Below are 14,034 nucleotides of genomic sequence, written 5' to 3'. Positions count from 1 at the left end.
GAGGTGTGAGGGTTTTTAGTATCCTTAGTAACGCATGATTTCCACATATCTGATGGGTTTCAGCTCATTGCAGATGTTTACTATAATGAACAGTTTTAAAGATTAGAAACATATAGAAAATATAATGAAGATGAACATTTCAGACTACTGGCTACACCCAAACTTGAAGATCAGCAAACCCGGTTCCCCAGTCGGTCATCGCCTGTGGTGCTGTTTGCTGGCCGAGTCTGAGCGTGCGCATCAGGAGTAACTGTCCTAGGAGAGTGCTGTGCCCCAGGCTGGTTTCTCCTCAGTGGACACTGAGTGGACCCTCCCTCCCCAGGTGGGAGGGCCTCGTGCTCCATGACCTGCCTACCCAAGTCCTGTTTGTTCTACTGAGGACCTAGGAGGGGCGCTACATTTCCCACCAGGCCTCCCCTACTGCCCTCACCTGTGGTGATGTCGATAGGACTCTTCTGGAAACGCACCGGGAATTCCTGAGACGTCACGAAGCAGGGCCCAGCTTTGCATTAAAAAACCATGTCCAGCCCTCAGTCCCTACTGCACACACTTATGTGTGTTTATAAATACTTTTGACTTAAGAGCAACGTGGGGAATATATTGGATTGTAAAAAGATATTTTGTAGATTCAAATAATTTCTCTACAGTAGGTAGAAAAGATTTAGTAAATTTCAAATGTAACGTTACCATTAAATGTTTTTGCTGAACTCTAAATAATGAAAATAGACTTGTATTCCTTCTTGGTGTTCTCTTGTTTTCAAACAGGTCTAACTTACAGATAAGGTAGAGACTAATCTAATGAACACCATAGACCCAGTTTAGCTTTATTTTTTCAGGTAACCTCTATGTCCAACGTGGGGTTGGAACTCGTGACCCCGAGATCAAGAGTCAGACTGAGACAGCCAGGTGCCCTCACCATTTAGCTTTGTTAAGTACTCACAGTGTCAGCTTTGTTTCAGATCTTTGTAAAAATGAATCACTCATTACAGACAGAAACAAACGAGGCCCTCTGCTCTCCTCCCTGGCCCTGCCCCTACGGTCTCACGCTCCTTTCGTGCCGCTTGAACTTCAGGGACTCAGAGACTCTCTAAAGCCCGTCACCAAGGATGTGTATTAGCGGCCTGGTGCGTTCCTGCCACCACTGGTGTGGCCAATGTGGACGTGTCTTTCTAAAGCCAGACCAGTGGGAGTCAGCAGGAAGGGATCTCAGTGAGGCTGTGGCATCTTTGGAAATGTCCATTTTGGGGGCGCCTGGCTGGCTCTGTTGGTAGATCCTGCGACTCTTGGTCTCGGAGTCGTGAGTTCAAGCCCCACGTTGGGCATAGAGGTTACTTAATAAAAAAAAAAAAAATTGAAATGTCTATTTTTAGCCACGTTTAGAGAATTCACGAGCATCTGTACACTGAGTTCTGTGCACAGGGGCAGGTGACGGCCTTGGGAGCTCCAAGTCTGCCCGGGGTGCCCACAGGCCCATGTTCTCACCGAGCTGACGGTTACGTTTTTACTGTTGTCCAAAGCAGAGGCGCTCAGCCTGGCCCGTAGGCCGCAGGTGCTCTGGGGACAGAGTTACACAGGCTTTGAGTGTCTGGCCAGCCCCATGGTCCCCAGCAGCTCTGCTAGTTGTAGGGTACAGTTTTGTGGGTCATGAGACTTTTCAGGAACGCAAGCATTGGAGCAGAAATGTGATGCTTTGAATTCAGTTACTTGTTATTCATATGTGATCGCTAAATAGTTGTATTTTCAAAAGCCATAGTAAAAATTCTCTTGATTTTATAGTGCTCTTTTGTTAAAGTTGGAAAACCACTAAACTCTACCTATTAAAAGAAAAGGTAATTTAGTATTTTTTTTTTTTTTTTAGATTTTATTTATTTGACAGGGAGAGACACAGCGAGAGAGGGAACACAAGCAGGGGGAGTGGGAGAGGGAGAAGGAGGCTCCCCGCCGAGCAGGGAGCCCAATGTGGGGCTCAATCCCGGGACCCTGGGATCATGACCTGAGCCGAAGGCAGATGCCCAGTGACTGAGCCACCCAGGCGCCCCAATTTTGTATGTTTTTAAAAGCATCTATTATATCCAGAACAAAGAGAATTAAATCTCTCTACTAGGAGGTAAAGCTATGAATTAGAGATTCGTGAAATTAAAACAGGATTTGAGTTTCTGTGTGCATCAATTAAATTACCATGCATATTGATTTGAAGTTGCGATCCATTTGCTGGTTGCATAAAGCCTGGGAGGATTAACTGTAAATGTGCTATTTGAACTAACCCATGTCTCTACGCTGTCCTGCAGTCTGGTGTTTGGAAGCCAGCTGGACATCCACTCGGGCGGGGTCGATCTGGCCTTTCCACATCACGAGAACGAAATCGCCCAGTGTGAGGCCTTCCATCAGTGCAGGCAGTGGGGAAATTATTTTCTGCATTCTGGTAAGTCATGACTTCGTGTTAATTTGTTCTATTTTGGTTCTTTTGATTTTCTTTATTGGTGAAACTGCTCCATTTGCAAGTGCATGGCTCCAATCGGTGAAGAAACAGAGTTGGCTCTCCCAGTGTTTGAGTCTGAAGCAGCTGGATGTGAACCTCTCCAGATCAGAGTTACGAGTGTGCCTTTTTGGAAGAAGTGCTGGCTGAGTGGAATGTGGGGAACGTTCTCGGTGCGGGGGGTGACGGCAGAGGCGTGCCGTCTGGCGGGCGGTGGGCTGCTTGACGTTACACTTCTCTCGGGTTCCTGGGACCGTAAGCCCTGAGGCTGCTTGGCCCGGAGCACGCCCACTGCCGCGTTTCCCGCACCCCAAGTCCTCCCGGGAGGCGCCCCCACGGTGACCGACGTCCCTGAATCAGCCTTCGGTTCCCTGCAACGCCAGGCCTACGACTGCGCTGCCTGCGGGAGTCTGGGAAGAAACAAAGCAGAAGCAGAGCGCTCCTGGTGGCTGCTTCTGGCATCGTAATCCCCGGGGGGAGCCCAGCAGTGGCTGAAACCCTGTATTTCTGCCAACAACACGGCTTGCTGGCGGGTTCCCGAAATAGGACGAAAGCCTGACGGTCCCAGTTCCACCCTGGGCCAGCCGGGTGGGCGCTGCGCAGGGGCTCCAGAGACAAGCCCCGGGGCCTGGCACATGCCACGGCCTCCCTCTGGCATGGGGCTGGAGGGGAAGGCACCTGCGGCATAAATGCGCACAGAGCCCGTCGGGCAGAGACCCTCCAACGACCAAGGCGCCACGTCCCGTCCCGTCTCAGATGTGGGCACACGGCACCTGGATGAGCCGTCGGGCACACCTGCCGTGGCCATGCTCCCACGGCACTGCGTTCTCCTTCATCGCCTTCATCCCACGGCCGCCCAGGGCTGGGGGAACAGCTGTGTCTCCTTCCTGATGTAAACGGATGCAAGAGAAGTCGTCGGACGGGTTTCATTTTCCAACGACTGTCAACTTAAAAAGTTTAATTGTGTTTGGTATGGACACGTTACATCAAAGTGCGTGTTGAAGGTTATATTTCTGTTTGGAAGCCACATTTTCACCAGTTCTCGGAAAGCTCATCCGTGGAGCCCCGTTGTGCTCGATGTCCTACCGTGTCAGGAGAGGAGGCCCCGGAAGTAAACCGTGTGAACGTACAGCCCAGGGGAGCCCCGCTGGGACTGAGAAGCCCTGGAGTCGGGTCCTCCTGTCTTCTGTACGTGGGGGTGAAGGAGTGCCAGGCTCTCAAGAAGCCCGCGGAAACGGACTGCAGCGGGAAATCGAATCAGTCCTTCTCAGAGACGTGCAGGTCGGAACGGCCGAAATCCAGTGGATATTGCTGGGTGCCTGGTTTGCAGAAGCAGAGTTCTGGCCTCTGCTGGGCTGACGAGGCCGTCAGGCCGGTGTTTCCAGGGTGCAGGACGGGGGGCAGGGCGGCATGGGGGTGCTGGGGGGTGCACGGCGGACCCCACACCCTCCAGCAGGTGCGGCTGTGGCTTCCCTCCTGGGGGGCACCGTCCTGTAGCAACGCGGACGTGGGTGTTTGCCTCCTGCAGAACGAGCGCGGCGTGTGAATTACTCACAGTAATTCCTGCTACCCCCTCTTCCACCCAGTAATTCCTGCTCCCCCGCTTCCACCCAGTTCAGAACAAACTACTGTCTTTGTTTCAGGGCATTTGCACGTGAAAGGCGAAGAAAAAATGTCCAAATCGCTGAAAAACTACATTACCATTAAGGTAACGGTGCACCACCGACCTGTCCGGAGGGCTGCTGTGTGGGATGACCCCAAGTCTCTGATCCCTGGTGCTCCCGGCCCTGACAGGCTTCTCCTCCCTCCACATTTAACTTACTGTTTCTCGTGGTAAAAGCACGGCGGTATCTGGCATTCTGGTTCTCGGCCGTGTCCCCTGCCTGCTGTGGGCCGGCTTCCCCACGGACATCTGCCTGTCCCCTCCTGTGTCCGGACGCTCACACCACCTTCTTCCCTGGCCTTGGCCCACACGGCTACCCTGAGTCCCATTTACCCCTTTTCCTGTCCCAGCGCCGGCCTGTCGCTTAGCAGCTTCGCTGTGCTATGGGGACGGGGGGCGGCGTGTGAGTGTCCACGTGAGCAGAAAACACGTGAACGCACGGGGGCACTTCCAACACTTCACTCATCTTTGGGCCCGTAGAGCCAAATGTAGTTTTATTTTTTGTTTGTTTGTTTGTTTGTTTGTTTTTAAAGATTTTATTTATTTGAGAGAAAGAATGACAGAGCACGAGAGGGGGGAGGGTCAGAGGGAGAAGCAGACCCCCTGCTGAGCAGGGAGCCCGATGCGGGACTCGATCCCGGGACTCCAGGATCATGACCTGAGCCGAAGGCAGTCGCCCAACCAACTGAGCCACCCAGGCGCCCAAGCCAAATGTAGTTTTAATTGCAAATGTTAAAATGCAAGGCCAGTTACCAGACCCTCATCCCCTGAACACACGAGCACTCGAGCTGTTCCTACCAGATTTACATACAGTCACCCCCTGTGCACGGTCTTGTGGACGCGTTCTCACGGACGCGGTCCGGGGGCCGTGACCGGCAGCCTCGTGCTGCGTCCCGAGGCTGCATCCGTCCCCTGAGCTCCCCTCCTCACGGGGGCATTCGATATCTCTCATCATCACAAGAGGGGCGAGCACTGGACAGGAAGGTATGTTGAGCGAGAGGGAGACCACGTCCCAGTAACTTTGATCACAGCGTCACGGTTGTTTGTGTCCTGTTGTTGTCATCAATCCCTGTGCCTGCAGTATCACTAAATGTTCTCACAGGCATGTTTGTCCAGGGAAACCCAGACGCTTTGGTCCTGTCACATATTCGGGCATCCACAGGGGCTGTGGAGCGTATTCCCTGCGGATGGGGGCGCTGGAAGCCAAAAGGGGAGTTCTCCTCATAAAATAGTCTTTATATGCTTTTCTTAAGTGGAAGTGTTCGAATCTCTACACATTTTCCTACAGAAGAGTTAAACTTACATACCTGCCACATAGATTCAGGAGTTACTGCTTTGCTACATTTACTGCTTTTTGTGTGCTGACGGGAGTGGTGGACGCATATGCCTGTGCACAGGGGCGTGCACGCTGTGTACTTGATCACCGCGGTTGCTGAGCCATCAGACATCATGACACTGCCCCATTCTGCGTGCTACTCCCCAAAACGAGGACGTTTTCCTGTGTAGCCCAGATGCCGAAAACGTCAGCAGTAATTCCTTAACATCACTGACTCCTCAGCGTTCGGATTTTTCCATGTGTCCCAATGTCTGTTATAGCCTTGATTTTGTTCAAACCAGGATCCAGTGAAGGTTCTTGTGTTGCATTTTCTATGCTGTGTCTTCTTGGGCCTTTCAGAAGATACTTTTCATCATGGTGAAACACACAGAACATAAAAGTCACCGTCGTAACTGTTACGTGCATGGTGCTCACGTCATTGTGCAAGAGAGCTCCAGAACTTCCTTATCTGGCCAAACTGGACCTTTCCCCTGTTGAGAAAGTCCCTGCCACCCCCTCCCCAGCCCCTGGTGTCTGCCATGCTGCTCCCTGATCTCGTGACGGACGGTGAGTGCTCTGGGGAGCGCATGGAAGTGCAGACGCGCGGCATTTGCCCTTGGTGACTGGCCTGTTTCACCCAGCGTGATGCCCTCCAGGCCCGTCTGTACCGCAGCAGATGGGGGGAGACGGGAGCTCCTCCGTGATTGGGCGTTTTTGGCTTCTGGTCCACAGTAGTCTCTCTCCTTTTATTTTCCGTGCGGTGTTGACTTTTTGAAGACACGAGGCCAGTTTTGTTGAACGTCACACATTTTGTATTTGTTTCTCTGTGGTGTCATGTAACTCGTTCTTCTGTCTCCCGTTCTTCCTGTAGCTGGAAGTGAGGCCTCGAGGCTTGACTCAGTTCGGGGTAAATCTGGCGGGAACACTTCCTCCGCGGTGCCGTGGGCTCCGCACGGCAGCCCTCCGGGGGCCACGGTGCCAGGCCGTCCTGCCGTTAGTGATGTTGGGTCTGACCGCTGGGGTCAGTGACGGCCACCACATCTCTCTGACGTAGAGATTCTTATCTCCTCGTGCGCGTGGACAGCCAGCGAGGTTATCTGCCGTCGGGCATCCTGTTCCCTGACAGCCTGCCGCCTGTGGTGTTCACGTCCGCTGCAGGCTTCGCCCCGTCCTGCACGTCAGTAGTCCCTGCGAAGCACACTGTCTTGTGCTGTTGCCTGGCTGGCCCTCCTCTTCAGAGAAGGGGGGGTTCTCTGTTGTTCTCTTTTCAATATTGCTAGAAGTTCAGCTTTTGTACTTTGTGTATATCATTTTAGTCTTTATCCTTTTTATGCAGAAATTATCCCAGATTTGACCCGGGGGGAGGCGGGGAGGAGGCTCCTTTGGTTCCTGCATCCCAGGGAAATGCCCTGTGCGCATCCTTGCTTTCGGCCCTGTTTCCCTTTGCCTCTGGCCCCAGAGCTGCCACTTCTCCAAGGAGCCTCGCTGCCTTTGCGGGGACATGGAATTTTGAGCCAAGATCTGGGCATTTGGTGTGTTTGCTGCTGCTGGAGTGACATTGCTCCGAGGCCCCTTCAGGGGACAGAGCTGGAGGAGGAGATGGACCCCCCACACACAGAGTCGTCAGCTGCTGGAGTTCACTGTGAGCTCTCCAGTCTCACACGGCAGGACTGGCTTGTTTTAGCTCTTTTCCTCTTTTACAAAACGTCTTGTTTCCTTACAACAGCATATCAGCTTCATGCTTTATCTTAAAATTGACATGTTGTAAAATTTAATACCAATATTCCTATTAACAGTAGAACTATTGAGTAAAGTTGAGATTTTCTAGCAATTCTGGTTTTAATAACAGCTTTATTGAGACATAATTCACATAGGGAGGCTTCACCCTGTACACTGTATTATTCAGGGGTTCTTAGCGTCTTCACAGAGTTGGGCACCCAACCCGGCCATCTACTTGACACGCTCCCCGTGCCACACGGAAACCACACGCCCGTGAAGCGCTCCCTCCCCTCCCCCATCAGCCCCCAGCGTCCCCTGGTCTTTCTGTCCCCGTGGACTTGCCGGTGCTGGGCTTGCGCTTCCTGTCACTCTCAGCCTCTGGCACGGGGGTCACGTGGCTGGGCACATGCCCGCGCAGAGTGTAATTATTTGCTGGGTGGCGGTCCCCCTTAGCTGCACAGCAGGCTCGTTTGTCAAGTTTGTTTCCAGTTGGAGGGCTTCTCTTTCCGCTTTCCCTCTATTTTCCGAGAGCATGAAGTGTTGTCCGAGTTCGGCAGGGAGCACTGAGCCGAGGGCCTGGGACGCCGTCCCTAGTGCGCCTCTGCCGTGTGGTTTGTCCCCAGGTCACCCTCCCAACGTTCGCTGTGAAAGAAAGAAGCCATCTGTGTAGGAGTCCTGATTTTCTCCTCCTCACGCCGCACACTGCGTGTCCTGGAGTGCACCTTGCTTCTTCCCCTTCACAACAAGTGATTTTATTTTTTTATTTATTTTTTGTTTGTTTTTTCCTTTTTTTCATTGTTATTTTAATTGTTGTACATTACATCATTAGTTTTGGATGTAGTGTTCCATGATTCATTGTTTGTGCATAACACCCAGTGCTCCACGCAGAACGTGCCCTCTTTAATACCCATCACCAGGCTAACCCATCCCCCCACCCCCTCCCCTCTAGAACCCTCAGTTTGTTTTTCAGAGTCCATCGTCTCTCATGGTTCGTCTCCCCCTCCGACTTACTCCCCTTCATTCTTCCCCTCCTGCTATCTTCTTCTTCTTTTTTTCTCTTAACATATGTTGCATTATTTGTTTCAGAGGTACAGATCTGTGATTCAACAGTCTTACACAATTCACAGCGCTCACCGTAGCACATACCCTCCCCCAGTGTCCATCACCCAGCCACCCCCTCCCTCCCACCCCCCACCACTCCAGCAACCCTCGGTTTGTTTCCTACAGCAAGTGATTTTAGAAGGAGTGGGCTTCCCCCAGGAAGTGTGCAGGCTGCAGACAAGGCCGGGGAGCCGCGGGGCGTGAGGAGCCCTCCTCCCTGGCCACGCTCCCCAGCTGCCCGTGTTCTTTCCCAGAGCAACTGTCGCCAGCTTCTTGGCACAGTGCGCATGTGTAAATACATTTCTTGTTTTTTTCTTTCCACCCAAGTGGTTGCACTGTTGCACTTGCTTTATTCACTTAATGAATCTTTTGGATCAGTTTCTTCCATATGGAGTTAATTCTTCTGAATGGCTGGGTTCTCTGTTGCACCTTAATTAATTTAAACAGCATCCTGTTGATGGTCATTTAAATTATGTCAAATTGTCTACTAGAGGGTGTGCCTTTTAAACATTCATAGATATTGCAGAGTCTGCATTGTCATGAGCACTTGGGGGCCCACGGGGGTGCTGCACCATGACGAGCGTAGCACGGAGGCCGTCAGAGGATGTGTGCATGCAGAATGTTCTGGATAAGGCCTCTGGTAGCATAGCAGGTTTGCTCGACATTCCCACCAGCAGGGTATGAAAGTGTCCATTTCCCTTATCCACATGAACTCGGTACAATCTTAATCTGGTTAACGTTTTCCCTGTTAACTTGGTGAAAATTGACAGCTAGATTTTAAATTTCCATTTCTCTGTTTATTATGGTGCATTTGAGTGTGTGTACTTATTGTCTCTTGTTACTTTGTATTTTGGCCAGTCTGCAACTTGGCCTTGCGGGCAGTCCCTGGGGATGCTCAGCCATGTCCCGTCATGGAAAAAAACACGTGTCAGTTTCCCAGTTTCTAGCAGGAGGTTTTCCTGCCAGTCCTCATTATTTGGGAGACCATGGACAGGCTTTTATAACTGTCTGCAGGGAAACTTGATTCCTTCTGCTTGACGGACTGGAGTCCGCGTGGGGAAAGCTCAACCGTGACAGTTCAGATAACAGCTCAAAACGGGCCAACTCTAGGTTGTGATTTGGGACCCGTTACTTTACTGTCAAAGTCTTAGTTTTTCCTTCTGAACATGACATAGCAGCGCCCACTCTGAGGGTCCCTGAGCACGTGAAGTGAGGCAAAGGGCTGAGTCTGTGTGGTCAGCCCGCCTGCCCTGGGTGCTGCAGGAAGGGCGGGTATGCATTAGGGGAGTTGCACCCAGCTTCCTGCTGGCCCGCGCCCCCTTAGCTCACTGCATCTGAGGGTTCGCCACCTCCTGGCCTCCCAGCACACAGGCCTGGTGACATTTCGCCTGTCAGGGAGCTGTGGTCATGCTGTGCGTGGAGGCTGAGCAGTGGGAGGAACAGGGTAAAGCGTGACCTCCACAAAGACCAGCAACGTGGAGGCCTCATCAGTCACTGTCAGGGAGGGTGACCCAGGTATTCAGGGCAATGAGGTTCGGGAAGGTACAGCGCTTCCCCCCTCCCTTATCTTTCCCAGCTTCACTGAGTATAATCGACAGGTGCAACTAGAGTGTACAACATGATGATTTGATATGCGTGTATGTGGTGAACTGTTTGCACAATCAGGTTAGTTAACACATGAGAACACGTACAAGTTTCAAGTACATGACACAGTATTATTAATTATGGCCACTGTGCTGTCCATTAGAGGCCCAGAGCTGCTTCATCGTACAGCTCAAAGTTTGTACCCTTTAACCAGCATCTCCCCGTCTCCCCCAGCCCCTGAGCCCCCGGCAAGCACCATTGTCTGTTTTTGTGAGCGTGACTTTTTTTTCGTTCCACATATGGGTGGATCCTATGGATCCTACAGTATTTGTCTTTCTCTTTTTATTTATTTAACATAATGTCTTCCAGGTTCATTCATTTGTCACAAATGGCAGATTTTTTTTGACAACTGAATAATACTTCATTGTACGTATATGTGTCTGTATCACATTTGTTTAATCCGTTCGTCCGTTCACAGACACTTAGGTTGCTTTCGTATCTTGGCTGTTGTGAACAGTGATGCAGTAAACATGGGGGTGCAGATACCTCTTTGAGATACGGATTTTGTTTCCTTCAGGTAATTACACAGAAGTGCAATTCCTGGGTCGTAGGGAAACTGGTTGTGTTTTTGTTTTTTTTTTTTTAAGATTTTATTTGACAGACAGTGAGAGAGGGAACACAGCAGGAGGAGTGGAAGAGGGAGAAGCAGGCTTCCCGCCGAGCAGGGAGCCCGATGCAGGGCTTGATCCCAGGACCCTGGGATCATGACCTGAGCCGAAGGCAGACACTTAATGACTGAGCCACCCAGGTGCCCCGGGAAGCTCTCTTTTTAACTTTCTGAGGACTCTCCATACTGTTTTCCAGAGTGGCCACACCGGTTTGCATTCCCACCAGCCGTGCACGAGGGTTCCCCTTTCTCCGCATCCTCGCCAACACCTGTTGTTTCTTGTGTTTTTGAGTCTAGCCATTCTGACAGGTGTGAGGTGGTATCTCATCATGGTTTTGATTTGTATTTCCCTGATGATGAGTGATGTTGGGCATCATTCTGTCTTTGGAGAAATGCCTGTTCATGTCTTCTGCCCATTTTTGAATCAGGTTGTCTTTTGCTGTTGAGCCGTAGGAGTTCTTTATGTATTCTGGGTTCTGAGCTCTTATCAGAAACATAGTCTGTGGATGCTTTCTCCAGTTCCGTAGGCCACCTTTCCGTTTTGTTGAATGTCACCCTGGGTACACCCAGAACCAGCAGGCCAGCAGTCAAGATAAATCCAGTGCTCAGCGAGGGGTAACAGGACAGTAGTTGGATGTGGTTGTCCTTTCATTCTGTTATTATCAGCAGTTAGCTCTCAGGGACCGAATGCTGTAGAAACACTAGATCACAGATTTCTCCTTGTAGTAAACTCCTTCACAGGAGCCCCCCACGGTGGTGAGAATAAACATCTTGTCCTGTTGCTGGGCTGTGGAGAACTCTTACCTTAGATTTCTGAATACACATTGAGGTTAATCTGAATGAGCACATATTCTGACTGGGAGGAAAAACCCTTTAAAATAAAACCCTAAAATCCTTTTAGGATTTTAAATGGAGTGAAATAGGGTTTAGGAGTGAAATAGAGAACGTAGCCACTCAGAAAATATGAAATACTAAAATGGAAGAGAGATTTTCTTTTTTAGAAAGATCAGAGTTCTTCAGTGGATGGAAAACAGCCATACCACTTTAAATTTTTTTAACTGAATGCACAAGTATGAGCAGAAAGGCAAGAGAGAAGGAAAAGGTTTCCAGTTCAAAGAAAGCACAGATGTTTGGAGAACGAGGGGCGGTATCTGTTTCTCTGGTGGATGAGCGAGCGGTCTACAGCTGACCTGCGAGAGGCACCGCTCAGCTTTGCTGGAAACAGCTCCCCACCGACTCCAGACTCCTACACACCAAACATCTGGCAACAACTTACAAAAAAAGCAACACGAGCACCAACAGCAATTGAAAAAAAACAAACAGCACAGGAAAGGAGGCATGGCAGTTGGGGAATAGGTCCCCTGATGAATGCTTGCAGGAAAGCAACTTGTAACAAGCTATAGAGCAGCTGAGTCTGCACTTCCCCGAAGGAATTCTAAAGAAATTATTCGAACATGTGGGAAAAAGGCAAAGAGGGTGGCCAGAAGGCCCTGTGTGTGCTGGTGAGCAGCCGTCCACGTGCCCCTCCATTCCAGGCATAAACCCAGACCAGCACTCAGGTCCAGCGGAGCAGAGCCACATCTGGAAGCTGTGGTCCCCAGGTAGTGCTGCACGGTGCGGCCCGGGCACAGGGAGCCTGTGCACGTAACTGCTCAGAGAAGCACCATCCGTGTGCGTGAGAACTGGGAGGACCTCAGAAGTACCACGGTGGGGAAGTGAACTAGCAAGTAAGACCCAAGGAAGACTAAACACAGCAGCACAGAGCTGGGAGCTAGGGTGGAGCCCCCGGTGCTGGGGGGCAGGTTTTCTGTTCTCCGAGCCTTGTCTCTGTCACCGGGTAGGGGACACACTGTTCAAACGCATTAGACTCTAGCCGTCTGTGAGCGATGAAGTCTGCTACAGGGTTAGTTTTCTCTCTGCTTACACTGTTTGTGGCATAGTAACTATGCTGCATTTAAAGTGGTGTGTCTGCTCGTCCTTCCTGGAGGAAGGCTGTCAGTGCACCTGCTCCCAGAGGGGCCACCTGCCGGTCCTGGTGCAGGGTCCCGGCCACGGTGTCCTCCAGCTGTCACCCGCTGGGTCACTGTTGCTGAGGAAGTCCAGAAATAACTGCTAGACACGGAGTGGGTTCACAGGAGAAGGGCTGAGAACGTCATTTTACTCCCAGAGAATGCATGACAAAGGGACAGGGTGGTTTTGGGTTTTGACCCAAACTCCACGTTGTCAGATGGTCCTGCTGGAGCCGGTTTGTCCTCGGTGCCACCGTGGGCCGTGTCCGAGCATGTCCCTGGCAGGCTGAACAGCGCCCCGCGGAGGCTGAGTCTGTCCTCCCTTCCCCCTTCCCCCCGTAAGGTCACTAAGTGCTTCTTGCCGCAGCCACCACACAGAAATTTGTTGAATTTCATGCTGTTTGAACAACTTCTGCTAGGTTTCCCTGGTTATTCCTCCTAATGGAGAAGGGATACACTTCTTTGTGTAGACGTTCTGGACGTCATCCGTTCAAGGACAGGTGCTCAGTTTTACTGATGTTTAGTCAGAGGCAGTGGTGTGTTCTTCAAGAAACGTGGGCTTGGGGCCTGCTTCATCTCAGCGCTGACACAGGCCTAGGAGCCGGGCACCCCTTCCCTCGCTTGGCCGCCACGTCCTGCAAAGGGGCTCCCGAGGATAACAACAGCACAGACTCCCTGTGTCAGTGCGGAGCCAGGGAAGACCCTGTGGGAACGTGGGGTGGGGGTGTGCTCATAGTCTGGAAACAAAACGAAGCTTTTCGTAAAAATTCCTGACGGCTTGATAGGCCAGATCAGCTCACGCAGTTGTCGCACATGCTCTAATTTCCCATCTCTCCCTGATCTCTCCCTGTTAGGACTTTCTGAAGATGTTTTCCCCCGATGTCTTCCGGCTCTTCTGCATGCGGAGCAGTTACAGGTCAGGTGAGTGAGACGTGAGGCCCGGCTGCACTCAGGCAGCTCAGGGAAGGGTCCGTGGACAGCGTTTGGGGAATGGCTGAACACGGGCTCATGCCTGAAAGGAAGCCGGAGGATGCACTATTAGGAAGCATAATCCCAGCTCCCAGCCAGAAGGTTCCAGAAGCTTGTCTCTTGGAGGCCGTGGGTTTTCCAGTCGACCCCCAGCTCTCCTCTGTGTGGGTCTGGACACGGGGCCCAGGTGGAGGGCATGTTCTCAACACACTGTAAAGCGCTGAGTTTGAGAGCCCGTCCTCGCTCCCTGTGCTGAAATACAGAGCCCTAAGTCCCCACCGTTGGCTGGTCTCCTGAGAGGTGGTGTAGGGCCCAGGGATCTCTCCCGCTTCCCAGAGTCACCCATCTCAGCAGGAGTGAACCCCTTGGCCAAAGCATATTGGGAATGGTTTTCGTGTCTCTTCCAACGTGCTGAGGCCCGGGTCAGCGTAGACCCTCATGACCCGAGTGGGATAGGGGAGCAAGTGTCCTGCGTCCGCCGCTTGGCCTCTGGCCAAGAGGCGCCAGGCCTGCAGGGTGCCTCCCACGTCC

General features: G+C 51.7%; 1 protein-coding gene across 1 annotated transcript in view; it reads left to right on the top strand.

The window, feature by feature from the left end:
* CARS2 (cysteinyl-tRNA synthetase 2, mitochondrial) overlaps nucleotides 1-14,034 on the top strand; it is a 44,143-nt gene that overhangs the window by 26,096 nt on the left and 4,013 nt on the right. The window contains 3 exon segments of the mRNA XM_028087361.2: nucleotides 2,289-2,422; nucleotides 4,120-4,184; nucleotides 13,389-13,455. Coding sequence (XP_027943162.2) covers nucleotides 2,289-2,422; nucleotides 4,120-4,184; nucleotides 13,389-13,455 — 266 coding nt within the window.

This window comes from Eumetopias jubatus, unplaced genomic scaffold (genome assembly GCF_037043125.1).
Source record: "Eumetopias jubatus isolate StellerSeaLion01/CBP00866 unplaced genomic scaffold, mEumJub1_p1.0 scaffold_3, whole genome shotgun sequence".
Lineage (NCBI taxonomy): Eukaryota > Metazoa > Chordata > Mammalia > Carnivora > Otariidae > Eumetopias > Eumetopias jubatus.
This window is presented reverse-complemented; position numbering and strand designations above follow the sequence as displayed.